Below are 13,590 nucleotides of genomic sequence, written 5' to 3'. Positions count from 1 at the left end.
CGGAGTGGGTGCTGGAAAGACAGAGTGAGAGACCACCAGGGAAAGACTTCATTCTCGGAAGGACATCAAACCAGGGTGCGGGTCGACAGTGGAGCCGCTGTTTCTTCTTCTGTATCCAATACTTCTAACTTTTTTCTTTCTCTATTCTCAGCTTTCTTTTCCTGACCTTCTCATTGCTGGTTCCTGCACGCCTCCCTCTATTCCTCCCCGCAGCACATTCTTCAGTCTAAAGTAAACGGCTTCTTCCCATTCCCCACACTTTCCAGTCCTCTCTCTTCCCTTATTCCAGGCTCCAGCATTCCTGCCTTCTCCTTGGTGCACTTGCCATCTGCATTAACCCCTTTCCTGCTGTGTTCAGCTACAGGAATGCCAAAGTCCCTAACGCTCGGTTCCTGTTGGGGTCCGTGAGATCAGCACGTCTGCCAGGGATCTCTTGACCAGCAAGAGGGTCCTAATACCTGGAAGAGAGAGTGCGCGGAAGAAAAGAGAGATAGAGAAAGAAATGGGTCTGGAGGTCTGATAAAAGCTATGCTCAGATCAGCGATTTATTCTTTGTGCAGTTGCTTATATACGTTTTTTCATACAGTGTCTGACGTAGGTCCCATTACAAAAGTTTTATCAGGAGGGAACAGAAAATTACAAAGTAAGTATGGGAGGGGGTAGCATACAGGTTAAGCTAAAGATCACTAAACCCAAAACAAACAAGATCCTAATCCTATTAAGATTCTTATCCTCTTATCAATGACTACAGTTACGGTAAATAACATCAAGGCCAGCGATAATTTGAGGGGGTAGCATTTTTCTAGTAACATGTGAGTGATCATGGGATTTAGTGAATGCAGGTAAACAGAGTCATAAAACCAGCCCAGAATGGGAACTTCAAGAGACAATAGTCTCATAGATAGTCACGCAGGCCTCACCCAGACATGCCATTAGCTCAGTGGATCAAGAATAGGCTTCTGCAAACTCAGGCCTCTATCACTTCCTTCTTTTTTCCTCAGCTCGACTGCCCTCAGCGTGGGGAGAATATGTCCGGGCTCTAACTCCGTCATGGCGGAGACACGGAGGGGTCTCTACGCTGGTGGAGCGATCTCCATAGGTTCCATCAAATTTACCTCGTTCTCTTTATCCATCTAATAAAATGTTTGTATTTTGGCCAGGTGCCTTGGCTCATTTGGGAGGCTGCGGTGGGCGGATCATGAGGTCAAGAGATCGAGACCATCCAGGTCAACATGGTGAAACCCTGTCTTTACCAAAAATACAAAAATTATCTGGACCTGGTGGTGGACACCTGTAGTCCCAGGCACTTGGGAGACTGAGGCAGAAGACTCACTTGAACCAAGAAGGCAAAGGCTGCAGTGAGCCAAGATCACACCACTGCACTCCAGCTTGGGTGACACAGTGAGACTTCAAAAAAAGGAAACAAGTTTGCACTTTGTGCTGGCCTGTGCCTGCTCTGGGGTCACTGTTCTTGGCCCGCCTGCAGAAACTCATACCACTTGGTCAGTGTGTTTAGCTTCTCCTCCAGCTCCTGAGCCTGCTTATTTAGCTCCTCAGCTAACTCTGACTCCGCCCCCTCACGCAAGTGCTTTGCCTCGTACACAAGTTGGAACACATCCAGCACAAGCAGGATGCCTCCACTGGCCGCACCCGCAATCATGGTTCCTCTGCTCAGTGCCAGGGCGGGCCTTTCAGCAACCCTCTCCACCAGTTCCTCGATTTCAGCTGAGGTTCGCCCAATGACCTGCGGGGGAGGGGCAGATGGTGCTGATTGAAAGTTGGCTCTGGCTTGTCTGATGGCACGGATGTCCTTTCCAATGCCTTCTATGAGTTGGTAAGCATTGTCAACCATAGAAAGCAAGTTGGGTGTGTTCTCACTCATGAACTCCTTCATCACCTTTAGGACATCAGTGTTGCTTTTCTTGATCAGGTCTTGGGCTTCGGATTCTGCCCGCAACTTCTTTGCATATTCCAGGGCACTGCTGATAGTCCCGGTCCCAGAGGCTGCTAGTCCCAACCCCATCCCAGCTTCCAACAATAAAAAGCCAGCTCCGTCTGTGATGATTGCCAGACCCAGGCCGGCAAGGAACGTGAGGTCGGAGATAGCACCGACAAAGCTGGAGAGCACATTGGCGATGGTGGTGCCTCTGTGGACACCCTGAACCCCGTCTGCAAGGGCACGGAGCTTCCTTATGTGATCCTCAAGCTCCTTTTTCAACGGAGGAAAGAATTTCAAAAAAAACTCCCCATACTGCTGGTCTTTATGGTCCCACTTTTCGTCCTTCACCAGCATGTATTTTGTAATCTTGTACAGAGCTTCACGGAGCTCATGTTCCTGATGCCTGCACAAGAAAACATTAAACGATTAAGAAATGCAGTTTCCCTATCTGTGAAATGAGCTCGATGAGATCTCTATCCTGTGTAAATTGCAGAGCTTTCACTATCAATCAAATGGAAACAAATTTTACAAATGGAAAGAACTCTCTTTCAAACTCAAACACGTTTTGTTCATCATAGACACTCCTCAGTACGCATTCAATATGCAAATAAATAACCTAAAGGCATCTCAGGTGCTCTTTCATGGTAGGTGTTTGATAAAGATGCCTCCTCACTCAAGGGCAGCTCATCACCATCCCTGCCACAGTGTTTGGAGAGGGGAAACTGCAGATGAAGCAAGGACAGTGAGAGTGGGACAAACACACCTTATTCCCAGGATGGCAGCAAAGGGCAGCATGAACTTTCCCAAAGAGAGCTCTTTCCTTTGTCCTCAGCCCCTGGGAAGTGATCTCCAGGCCCCTGGAATGTCCTGCCTGGTAGGAATGTCTTTCTTTGCCTGGTGATTTGGCCATGGGACAGAACAGCAATGTGATGGATGATGGGGTTTGGGGCTATTTGGTGTCTTTCCTGACTTCCAGAGGACCTGGAGACTAAAGGGTTAGACCTCACGGAGGGACTGGAGACTCCGTGTCAGCCATGAGGGCAGCTTGTGATCCAGCCAAAGCAACTACTCTGGACACTAAGGCATGGGTTGAGAAAGGCTTTCTCCTTGACCAAACTCCAGCTGGGCTCTTCTAAGCCTCTTCTCCATGAGGCACCGGCCTTGGCCTTCCATGCCCACCCAATGCTTCCTGGGCCTGCATGGTCTCGGCTCTGCAAGACTCACTCCAAGTCGGTTTAGGGACGGTCCTCCCCCGTTGCTGTCTGATCACCCTCTGCCATCTGACCATGCTCCTCACCCCCAACTTTGATGGGTGAGTGTCTGACCTGCCTTTAGGGAGAATCCTGTCAGGCCAGTTTAGCACCAGCCCCCACTCTGGTGTCTCCTGTCAGTCCTGTTCCATCTGTCGTCCCTCACTCTGGTGTAGGCTGTGACTCCACCTCTGTCTTCACTGTATTCCGAGCTGGGCTCAGTCTCCCTCCCCTCTGACAACAATCCTGAATAAAGGCTTCCTTCCTGATTCAATGTGATTCACAGGAATTTTTTCTTAAGTGGGTGAGTTTCCCTGGTTGGCAGCACCCCGTGGGTTTGACCCCACATCAACAAGGTAAAACAGAATCCTGAGGACAATGGAGCTTCACACCAAAACCCTCCCAGACTCTGCCCTGTGTGTCTCTCTTCCTTAGGCTGATTTTAATCTGTCTTCTTTCCCTGTGATAAATCACAATCGTGCAATGGCAGTTTTCAGTGAGTTATGTGAGTCTTTCTAGTCAATTATAAAATCTAAGGATGATTTCAGGAATCCCCATTAATTTGCAGGTGGTGTGAAAGGTAAGCGTGCCTTCAGACACTGCAGCCTGGCTACCTCTGAGTACTTTGAACTTAAGCAAAAACCTGGTTTCTTTCCACAAAGCTTGCTAGACGTCAGCTGTTTTCCACCAAGCTGTGCACTTACTATGTGTCAGTCATTATGCTAAGCGCTTACATGTATGATCTTATTTTTCTCACAATAAAACTCCATGGATGAAGAAAGGCTGAGAGTGATAAAGTAACTCATAAAGCTCCCATCACCAGCAGATGGCAGAAATGACCCTGTCCCTGTGGGCTTCCTTTCCCCTCAGCCTGAGGCTACTCATTGCCAGCGAAGGACACAGAGCTCCCAGACTACTAAGAAGGTCATCCTCAAGCCCAGCAGAGGGGGCTGCCTGAAGGAGGTGTGCCTGTCAGGGAAAACTACCCCAGGGGAGATCGGGGAACATCACCGGGGCACCCCACAGATGTAACCCCATAGTGATTACCCAGGCAGTTGAGCAGCAGCCACGAATACCTCCCAGGCTTTATCGTCAGTCAGCAGGAGGAGCAGATAAGATGGGTTCACTTTGTCCTGAAAATACTTGCAGGCATCCTCAATAAACCTGCTAGTCTCTAGTCAGAAAGAAAACAGGATAATGTTGAAAGCAATTGTGGAAGAGCGTAACAGCCACTGCGTAAAAAGTGGTTACACGGTAATTTTCCTGGACAGCTGTGAGGTGGGATATGTTGGATGGAGTCGTCAGTGCTGTAGATGGAATTGTGCGCCTTCAAAATTCACATACTGAAGCCCTAAACTCGGGTGACTATATTTGGAGATCAGGCCTTTAAAGAAGCAATGGAGACTGAATGAGATCACAAGGGTAGGGCTCTAATCCTAGTAGAGGGCTAGCGTCCTATTGTAAGAAGAGAAAAGGACACAAGAAGGCCAGGTGAGCACACAGCACAAAGGCAGCCTCCACAAGCCAGCAAGAGTGCCCTTCCCAGACACCAACCCTGCTGGCACCGTCACCTTGGACTTCTTGCCTCTGGAACTGGGAGAAAATTAAAGCCAGGCGTTGAAGTCACCCAGCCTGTGGTATTCTGCTATAACAGCCTGAGAACACTGAAATGCCAGGGGAGTGCCACAGTGCTTTAGGGAGGAATGAATCCTGTTCAGTTCGGACGCAATAAAAAGTGAGCCTCCAGGCCAAGGAAGTGGAAACATTCCACTGATCACTTCCATCTGCCGCATGCCTGTTTGGTGTCAAGCACTTTACACCAGTATCTTCAAAATATGAGTTTTAACACATCATTGGGGTATGAAGTTTGTTTATTGGTTCAAGAGCAACGTTTTAAAAAGAAAATCGAATGAAAATATCAGTGTGCCGAGCATAGCAGGGGTGAGTGTGGTTTATGTGAGTTATTTCAAGTATGTAAGCCTTAACGTAAATTCCTTGTTTCAACAGCGAAACAAGCAAATATTCACATTCAATGGGATCAATAATTGTATTTCTACAAAGAACTCAAGGCAGTACAGAGCAGGATTACTGCCGAAGTCAGCTGCCCCAAAAATGTGTGCTCTGCAGGGATATGGAAATTATGGAATGGCAGATAAGGGACTGGGGACCAGTATGTACATGTGTGTGCACTGAGACATGATGTAAAATTGTTTCCTGCTGTGGATGCACAAGAGGCCTCATTCTTAATTCACAGAAGAAGAAAGTAAAATCCAGACAGCGAGAGTCACTGCCCAAAACCCGCAAGCAGGAAGCTCAGGATCTGACTCCAAGGCCAACGTTTCCGTGACACTGCTTCGAAATGCCTCTGACTGTGGCATTCTCCCCTATAGCTTACCTGTGGTGCTATTTAAAGTTTGTTCAAAAATAATGTCTCAAACTTCACAGCATTGAGTACAACTACCACGCAAAGGAGATTTCTCCTGCTGGTCGTGGGTGCTCTCAGATGGGCAGTGGAGGGGGTTCTTCCATGGGTCACGGGGGCGGGACCCTCAGCACGGATTCTTGTGGCCCCTCCATGTTGCCTCTGTACCCTGCAGGCTGGTGTAAGGAGACATGACTCCACACTGACCCCCGTGAACCCAGCTGGGCCCGTTTTTAAACCACAGATCATCTCGTTTTGGAGGGAGCGTTTTCCTCAGCCCCCCGGGACAGCCCTTCCTAAGGATTCCTGGGTCAGCTGGGAGGTCCTGGCTTCTAATCTTCCCTGTCCTCCCCTCGTCTTGGACAGGACTCAGCACAGCCCAGTTTGCTGTCCAGGGCGGCTCCCCAGCAGATCTGACTTGGTTGCCAAGGCAACTCTGTGAGGAGAGGAAGCCTTCCTGAGGAAATGGGCCTTAGGGAAATGAACGCAGCGCTGACTTGGCTGGGCCAGGGCTTGTCCTGTTTTTTCTTTTTCCTTCTTCACCAAAAGGCAGAGGGAAACCCAGGGTTGGAAGGAGGGAACCCCAAGCATTAAGTTTGTGTTTTATTGATGGGGTGCGGTAGTGGCTATAAAAGCAAAATAAAAGTAAAAACCAGGCCTGAAACATTCCTGAGCAAACAAAACCAACCAGGCCTTCAGAATGGCTGTAACTCCCCTTCAGCTGCAAGCTGTGGAACCTCACTGGGTCATGTGAGATGGGTGCTTGTTAGACACAAACAGAACTTAACCTCGGCCAGTCACGAGCAGCCAGCTGACAGGGCCATGCTGAGATGGGATAGTGGGAGGTCACAGAAGAAACAGGAACTCCAGGCAGCAGGTTCACATGAGGGACACAGAAGGAGCTGCTGAAACCAGCTGCAGGGAATGGGGAGGGGACGGGCCCACGGGGCCCTGACAAACGCATGTGGCCAGTCCGGCTAAGACCAGTAAGATCTACCTCGGCGCTGGGTCTGGCCCACGTTTTGCCCCACACCCAACCATATCCTCCTTGTCTCACTAAACCCAAGCCACCCACGCCACGGCAGTTCCGTGTTTGCTACAGAACTGCGTGGCCCCCCAGTTCCAAGAAATCCCCGCCTCTTCCCAGAAATCCTCCTGCTGACTCCGCCCCTTAATTTAGTAAACCCACAAAGACAGAAACCCCAAGCCCACTGGGCCCGACTGGCCCTTCCGAGTCCGCCCGCACTCCCACCCCTGAGCCTGCACTGCCGCTTTGCAATAAAAGCCGTTTCGCTTTTGCTTTCACTCAAATTTCCTCTCTCAGCGGTGTCAGAAACCTGGACCAGGCTAAGGTCCGGTCTCACCTGCTCTCAGAGACCTCCCTGAACCCACCGGCTCTGACATGACCGGGAGTTTTCCAGCGAGGTCAATCACAACAGGCAGTTTTGTAACTGGAACCGATCGCACTTCCATATTCACCCGATAAACACTTGTCTCCGACACTTTCTCATCATAACATCAAACCTCCTCCAGTGTGGCTTTCTCAAGTCATGAATTCCTGCTTATTCCAATCAATGTGATTGTGCCTCAGATGTTTCTTTGACAAGGGGTTTTTGAGATCATGGGAATGAGGCCCTGCCTGAGGCAGTCATCCCTGCTGAGCAGCCGCTTGTGATGAGCAGTGCAGGGCGGGTGCCCCAACACAGCTTAGGGGAGGGGGTGGCTTCCATCTGAAATCAACAGGAGACAGGTAGAGGGGATGGGGGAGGCCCTACCGTGTGGCAGGCTCTGGCTGGGCCAGGTACCCGTGTAATATTTGATCCTCATGACAACATGGGGAAATAGTATCGTGGTGGTGCAGGTGAGGGGGAGTAAAGAGCTCCAGGCCACACAGAGGGGACATGGCCAAGGGCAGAATGGGGTCCAGTTCAGCCGGGTGCTAGGTCACTCTTCCCACAGGGGCACTCAGAGCAGAGGGGCTGGTGGAGGCCAGGAGCTGCAGGGAGGGGACCTGCCTTTGCTGGAAACACCCCAGGGTCAGCCAGAAGCAGAGCAGGAGGTGAGAGGTCAGGGCTGCTGGTCAACCTCCTCTTCCATCCCTCCCCTCCTCCTGGCCCCTGCCCTCCCCTCCTTCTGGCCCCTGCCCTCCCCTCACTACCCAACCCTGCTGTTTCTACTTCCCCAAGGTCGTCCTGCCCCACTTGAGTCATTTGCTAGCTGCCAGGGCAGGGAGAAAGTGGGCACCTGAGCCTGTTCCCCCTCAGGAGAGGTTAGGAGGCAGATGTCCCCATGGACCCCTGGGTTGGGGAACCCCACGTGGCCTCTCTTGGGGTTCGGGGCAAACTCATCAATGTCCTTTTTCACCTGGGTTACTCTGGGGCTCACTCAGCTCTGGAGGTGCCACCCCTTATTTTAGGTGTGAGTAGGAAGCAGCCAGGGAAGAGGATTCCAGCCTACCTGACTTTACCCATTCAAGAAACCTGGCATGGACAGAATTGCCTGGGAGCTCTTCAGCCGCTCTCTCGCCTGGAAGGTTCTGCTGCATCCTTGAGGAGGAGAAAACAATTGTGAGATCAAATGTGAGCCACCTGTGGACAGAGGGAGGCTTAAGCAGCTGGGCTCTGCAGATCCCTCTGGGGTGGCAGCAAATGACAAGGCCAACCCAACCCAGATGGTTTCTCCGTCACCTGGCCCCCATCATCTGCCATTTACAGACACTGACCTCGCTCCAGCTCCCTCTGCCCTCACTCCCACACCAAGGCAAAGGCAGCTTGTCCAGCTGGACTATGAGGAGAAGGTAATCAGAGGACGGGCAGCTATCTGACAATTACAGAAACTACAGAGTCTATACACAGAAAGAGAGATGGAAAGGAACGTTGTGACAGTGACCTGGGCCTGGGCACGTGTGTGATAACTAATGGATGACAGCCAGTGTGTGCTGAGTGTCTGTGGTGCGCAGGGCGTCTTCCACGTGTCTCATTAGATGTCACACACAGGCCAGGAGGTGGGGGCAGCTTTCCCACTTGAACACAGAGGAATCCACAAAAGTTAGGGAACTTGCCGGCGTTTTCACAACAGTGCTAGAGCCAGGACTCCTGCTTCAATCCCATGTCTTCAGTGACTCTGCTCTACTCCCTTAAATAATCCATACGGAGTCATGTATTCGTGCTCATTGTAAATGACGCCTCACTGCAAATCCATGTCTCGCAGCTGTGCCTAACTCTTCATCTTGGTGAATTCACTGGTGCTGCAGTGGACAGCCGGGGCCCCTGTTGCTTCTCTAAGATCCTTCGTCCCACAAAGGCCTGGATCCTGCCAGATGCCGGCCCAGCCCCTGCTGTGGCTGCTGCGCCCTCCTGGTGCTGCCCTGTTCCCTCTACTCTTCCCCCAGCTGATGGACCTCACAGTGTATCTAATTCTTCATATCAATTTCGCTACAAAGAACATCCTCTTTCCCATGAAACTTTGCCCACATCTGAGATGATTTCCTTAAGATATTTGTAGGAGGAGAGTGACTAGGTCAGAGGCTATCAACATCTCAGAAGGTTTTACACCTAGAGCCACACTGTATGCAAATTGTGCCAGTTCACACTCAGACTGGCAGTCTATGGAGATGCCCATTCATTCAGTCTTACTAGCTCTCGGCAGTCTCTTCTTCAGGACGAAAAATATATACACAAGACATACATATGAGAACTAAATATACTTGTTACCAATACAAATTAGGACAAAATTTAAAGCACAAAGGTAGCAGTTGGGATGGGAAGCATTAAATGAAGGAGAAGGAGGATGAATATTGTCATTTTTTAAAGAGCAGGGTCAGGAAACACTGGGTACAACTGAGCGTATAGGAAAGTTGTAAGTAAATTGTTTACAGCTAGAATGTTGCTCATGGAAGACATCAAACTGGTGAGACAATGTCAGAAAAAGGTGGAGAGGAGAGGTAGAGGCAGTGTACACACAGGATGAAAGTGACTACTAATGATACTGTGAGTAATAACACTGACACCGCTTCAGCCCGTCACAGCTGGGGCGGCTCCAAGCACTACCATTTTCCTTTCCTCACCTGTGTCTCTGCTCACTCCCTGGCACAGCCAGTTCCAGCAGCTGGTCATTGCAGCCTTTATTTTAACGACACAATGACACAGTCGTTCCCAGGGCCTCCTGACGGAGTTCCATCCTCCAGCATTCACACAAAAGCCCCCTCCTCAAAAGCCAATGGCCTCCCTCTTTTTCTTTTCTGCCTTTGTCTCAAAGTTCAGGCACTCAGATGTCTGTCTTCTGAGGCCCCCATGCAGCAACTGTAAAAGGGGGAGCCAGTCCTGGGCAACAGGTCACCAGGGGAGTATGCTGAGGGGTGTCTGGGCGCTCGTTGCTGTAAGGGACAGGGGTGATAGGAGTTCAAGAGCAGCCTGACCAACATGGTGAAACCTCGTCTCTACTAAAAATAAGAGATTAATGGGGTGTGATGCTGGGCACCTGTAATCCCAGCTAGTCGGGAGGCTGAGGCAGAAGAATTAGTTAAACCCAGAAGGAGGTTGTAGTGAGCTGAAGTCCCGTCATTGCACTACAGCCTAGCAACAGAGCAAGACTCTGTCTCAAAAAAAAAAAAAATATATATATATATATATATAATACATACAGCCAGTACATCTTAGGCTGTATACCTACCTTATTTCTTTCAGTTCACGCATCTAACCCCACAGAGTAGTATCTTGATTGCCATATTACACGTGAGCACATTGAGGCAATGAGGCTATATGACTTGCCTAAGGTCACAAAGCTAGTAAGTGGCAGGGTCAGGTTTTGAAATGTACTTCCTGCCCCAGCAGGCAGAGATGCTGTTTTATGCTCAGTAAATTAGGTAGTTTGTTTAATTAAGACGACACACAGATTTTGTTATTCTAAATATTTTTGGAACATGATGCTTAGGAGGAAGCTGTCAAGACACAGATTTTTTTTTTTTTTTCCTTTGCTTTGGGTTTCTCTTTCTCCCCCTCCAAGAGAAGGGTAGGGCCAGGCTCGGAGGAAAACAACAGCCAGCCCCTCAGCTCCTTTTGAAATAAAGATGTCAAGCTGGTAAGGGGTGTCTTAAGTACTTTACTGAAGGATTAGCTAGAAGAGGAAGTCAAGGAAGCACAGCCAGCCTGGTTTCTAGCAATACCCTACCAGGCTACACAACAATGCTGCATTTTTTGAGTATGTTTTTCTTCTTTTAAAGAGCTAACACATCCTTGTTTTGTTTTTTCTGGAGCAAGAGCGGGCAAAAGACAGGCTGTGATTAACATGCGTCCTTCATCCTACAAGAGAGAAGCTGTCCCATCTCCAACCCCTTAGGTTAAAAAGTTTAAAAATAAAAGCAAGAAAGCCAGGGCCCTGATCCTCCCTCTCCTCTACCCTCCCGGACCTTTCAGATGAGCAGCCCCACAGAATGCTGCTCTTCTCTCCAGGGCTGGAGAACTCCCCAAACAGAGTCTGCCAACGCCCGGCTCTCCAGACACCTGGATCTGCCCACCTATACTGCCAGGGCTTGCTGAGCGTGAAGAATGAAGCTCTTTGGTGTCTCCCCACAGTCATGGAGGGCACAGTGGCTCTTAAATTGAGAAATCGCTCCATGTTTTTAATTATCCCCCAATTACCCACTAAGAGGCTCCTCACTTTCTAACACCGCGTGCTTGCCTCAGTTTGCCAAACCTGCAATGTGCTGCTCCCTCAAAGCAACTTCCTCCTTGTCCCAGAGAAGTGGCCCCTCTCAGCCTTGAAATTCCTCGAGTACATCACAGGCTGCCTTTGTATTTCACTCGTTCTGCCACTTTCCCCTTGAGGACTGTAAACTCCCCAAGGGCAGAGGCAGGGCCCCGGGATTTCACAGGGCAGTCTGGTTCCCTTCTCCCAATCCCCATGACTCACGGTACCTTTCCGGGGTCCCTGTCATCTCCACCTCACGATAGACTCATCTACAGATTTGTCTCAGTTCTCTTCTAAGTGCCCATGGGCACGGGCCAGGTCTTACTCAACCTCCCACCCCCCACCACCTGGCAGAGTCCCTGGCACAGAAAGGCCAGTTAAATATTTGCTCAATTACACATCTGTGTCCCCTTCCCCCCACACAGCAGCCTTGTATATAAACTGACTATTATTAATTGAGTGATTGTCTCAACAGGCCTCCCTCCTTACCCAAAAAGGGACTCCTAAGCCATCAGGTGAGGTGATCAGCCCTGGCCCAGACAGTGGAGTTAGAATGGCCACAGTGTTGCCCCGCGTGGAGAGGGAGCTAAGGCTCTCTTCCCTTTCCACAGTTACTCAACAGTTACTTTGAAATCCTGTTAAGCCCAGAAAAGGGCGCAGTGAACCGAGAAGTGGCTGGGCCTCTCAGCTGCCCGGTGGAGAGAGCCGCCAGTCTCCAAGACCTGGGGCTTCCCAAGGAGTCTTCTCCCCACACCAGCTGGGTGGGGCTGCGCGCTCACCCTGCCCACCCCTCCACCTCAGGACAGCCGGCAAGCTAGTGCTGGGGGTGCTCCATGTCAGTTTGAAACAGCGGGGCTTCCCAGGAGGAATAGGGGTGCCGCGGTCCTGTGTCCTGGGCGTGGCCCCAGAACAGGATGGGGTGAGGACCCCAGCACAGGGAAGCGGGTGCGGGGAGTGGAGAATCGAAAACTCCGATCTGGCTCAAACACGAAACAAGCAATCGCTCAGGCCTGGTGGTAACCGCAGGGCCAGCTGCCCCCGCGCCCCGCCCGGGCGGGACGGCCCCCGGGTGTGGTGGAATCAGGTGCACGCCCGGGAGGCCCCGACGGCTGCCGCATTCCGGGCCTTCCTCCCGGGGGGAACAGACGTCGGAGGTCGAGGGCTGGAGCCGGGGCTGGGGTGGCCCTTCCTGCCTCGAGCCAGGATCCCCGCCGGGTCCCCCTTGTCCGGGCAGCCCCCGCACCTTCCCCCGGGCCCTCCCCGGCCGGCCCGACCGCAGCGGGCGAATGAGGAAGTCGGCCGCGGAGGCGGAAACCCGGCCGGGTGCAAGGTCTGCGGCGGGACGGGCCGACTCTGACTCAGGAGGACGCCCTGACAGCTGCCAAACGGTGCCCGCTGCCCGTTACCTCCGTGCCTCCGACGCCGGGAACTTCCACGGGAGCGGCTGCCCCGGGCTCCCAACCCGTGCGGCTGCGTCCCGGGGGCCGCGGCTACAGAGCGGGTTAAAAAGTTTGCCCGAGTCGGGCCTGGGCGAGGCGAGGCGAGGGAGGGGCGCGTGCCCCAGCGGCAGGGGGAGGTCGGCTCCGGTGCCCAGTCCCGGGAACGCGCCGGGGGGCACGGAGGGGCGCCGGGGAGTGCCGGGTCCCGGGGCTGCCCCTGCACCCCGAGGCCTCGCAGCCGGCGGCGCCCTCCCCGAGCGCCCGCGCGGGGGTCCCGGTGCCCCTGGGCAGGATGCGGTGCCAGGCCCCGGTCGCCGGCGTTCGCGCCCGCCCACGAGGGTGGCGGGCCGCACCGAGGCCAAGAACCACAAGTCTACCCGGCGGCCGCGGGTCTCGCCCCCGCCCGCCTGCCCGGGGCGGGACCGCGGTGGGGCTCGCTCACCTGAACCTGGATCTTCCCGGGAAACAGGCGCTGCTTCTCCTGAGACGACTTTCTCGAGAGCTCGGGCGGCGGCAGGGTGGGGCAAGCGCACGAGGCGGGAGCTGCAGCAGGTCAGCCTCGCTCAGACTTCCGTGCCCTGCCCAGGAACCGCGGTGATCTGCGCGCCTCACCGCAGCCAGCTCGGCTCCTCGCCGCCTTCCCGCCCCGCCCTCGCAGCCGCGGGCCCATTCCCAGCAGGGAGCCGGCTCCGAGGCGGAGCCTGGGGAACTATCCCGCCCCACTTCCTGCTTCACCCACTGCAGACCGCGTCTGGTCTTGATGGGCAGACATGTTGGCCTGTGGGAACGGGGGGTGGGCGGAGCCTCTGCGGCCAGAGGGGTGGAGATTCATCCTCCTCTTTCGCCCCCACC

General features: G+C 52.7%; 1 protein-coding gene across 2 annotated transcripts; it reads right to left on the bottom strand.

The window, feature by feature from the left end:
* Positions 1-527: 527 nt before the first annotated feature.
* LOC105733771 (apolipoprotein L2-like) lies at positions 528-13,335 on the bottom strand. Of its 2 annotated transcripts, XM_012476390.3 has the most exons (4): positions 13,181-13,335; positions 8,069-8,157; positions 4,237-4,363; positions 528-2,342 (listed from the first exon to the last, which is right to left on the bottom strand). In XM_012476390.3, the coding sequence occupies exons 2-4, from the start codon at positions 8,154-8,156 to the stop codon at positions 1,463-1,465; spliced, it is 1,095 nt and encodes a 364-aa protein (XP_012331813.2). In that variant the 5' UTR covers position 8,157; positions 13,181-13,335; the 3' UTR covers positions 528-1,462. The 2 variants fall into 2 exon arrangements, with proteins under 2 accessions (XP_012331813.2, XP_012331814.2); XM_012476391.3 differs by lacking the exon at positions 4,237-4,363.
* Positions 13,336-13,590: the final 255 nt, after the last annotated feature.

Source organism: Aotus nancymaae, unplaced genomic scaffold (assembly GCF_030222135.1).
Source record: "Aotus nancymaae isolate 86718 unplaced genomic scaffold, 86718_ANA_hifiasm-v0.15.2.pri h1tg000076l, whole genome shotgun sequence".
NCBI lineage: Eukaryota > Metazoa > Chordata > Mammalia > Primates > Aotidae > Aotus > Aotus nancymaae.
The sequence above is the reverse complement of the archived record's forward strand: the minus strand, read 5'-3'. Positions and strand labels throughout refer to the sequence as shown.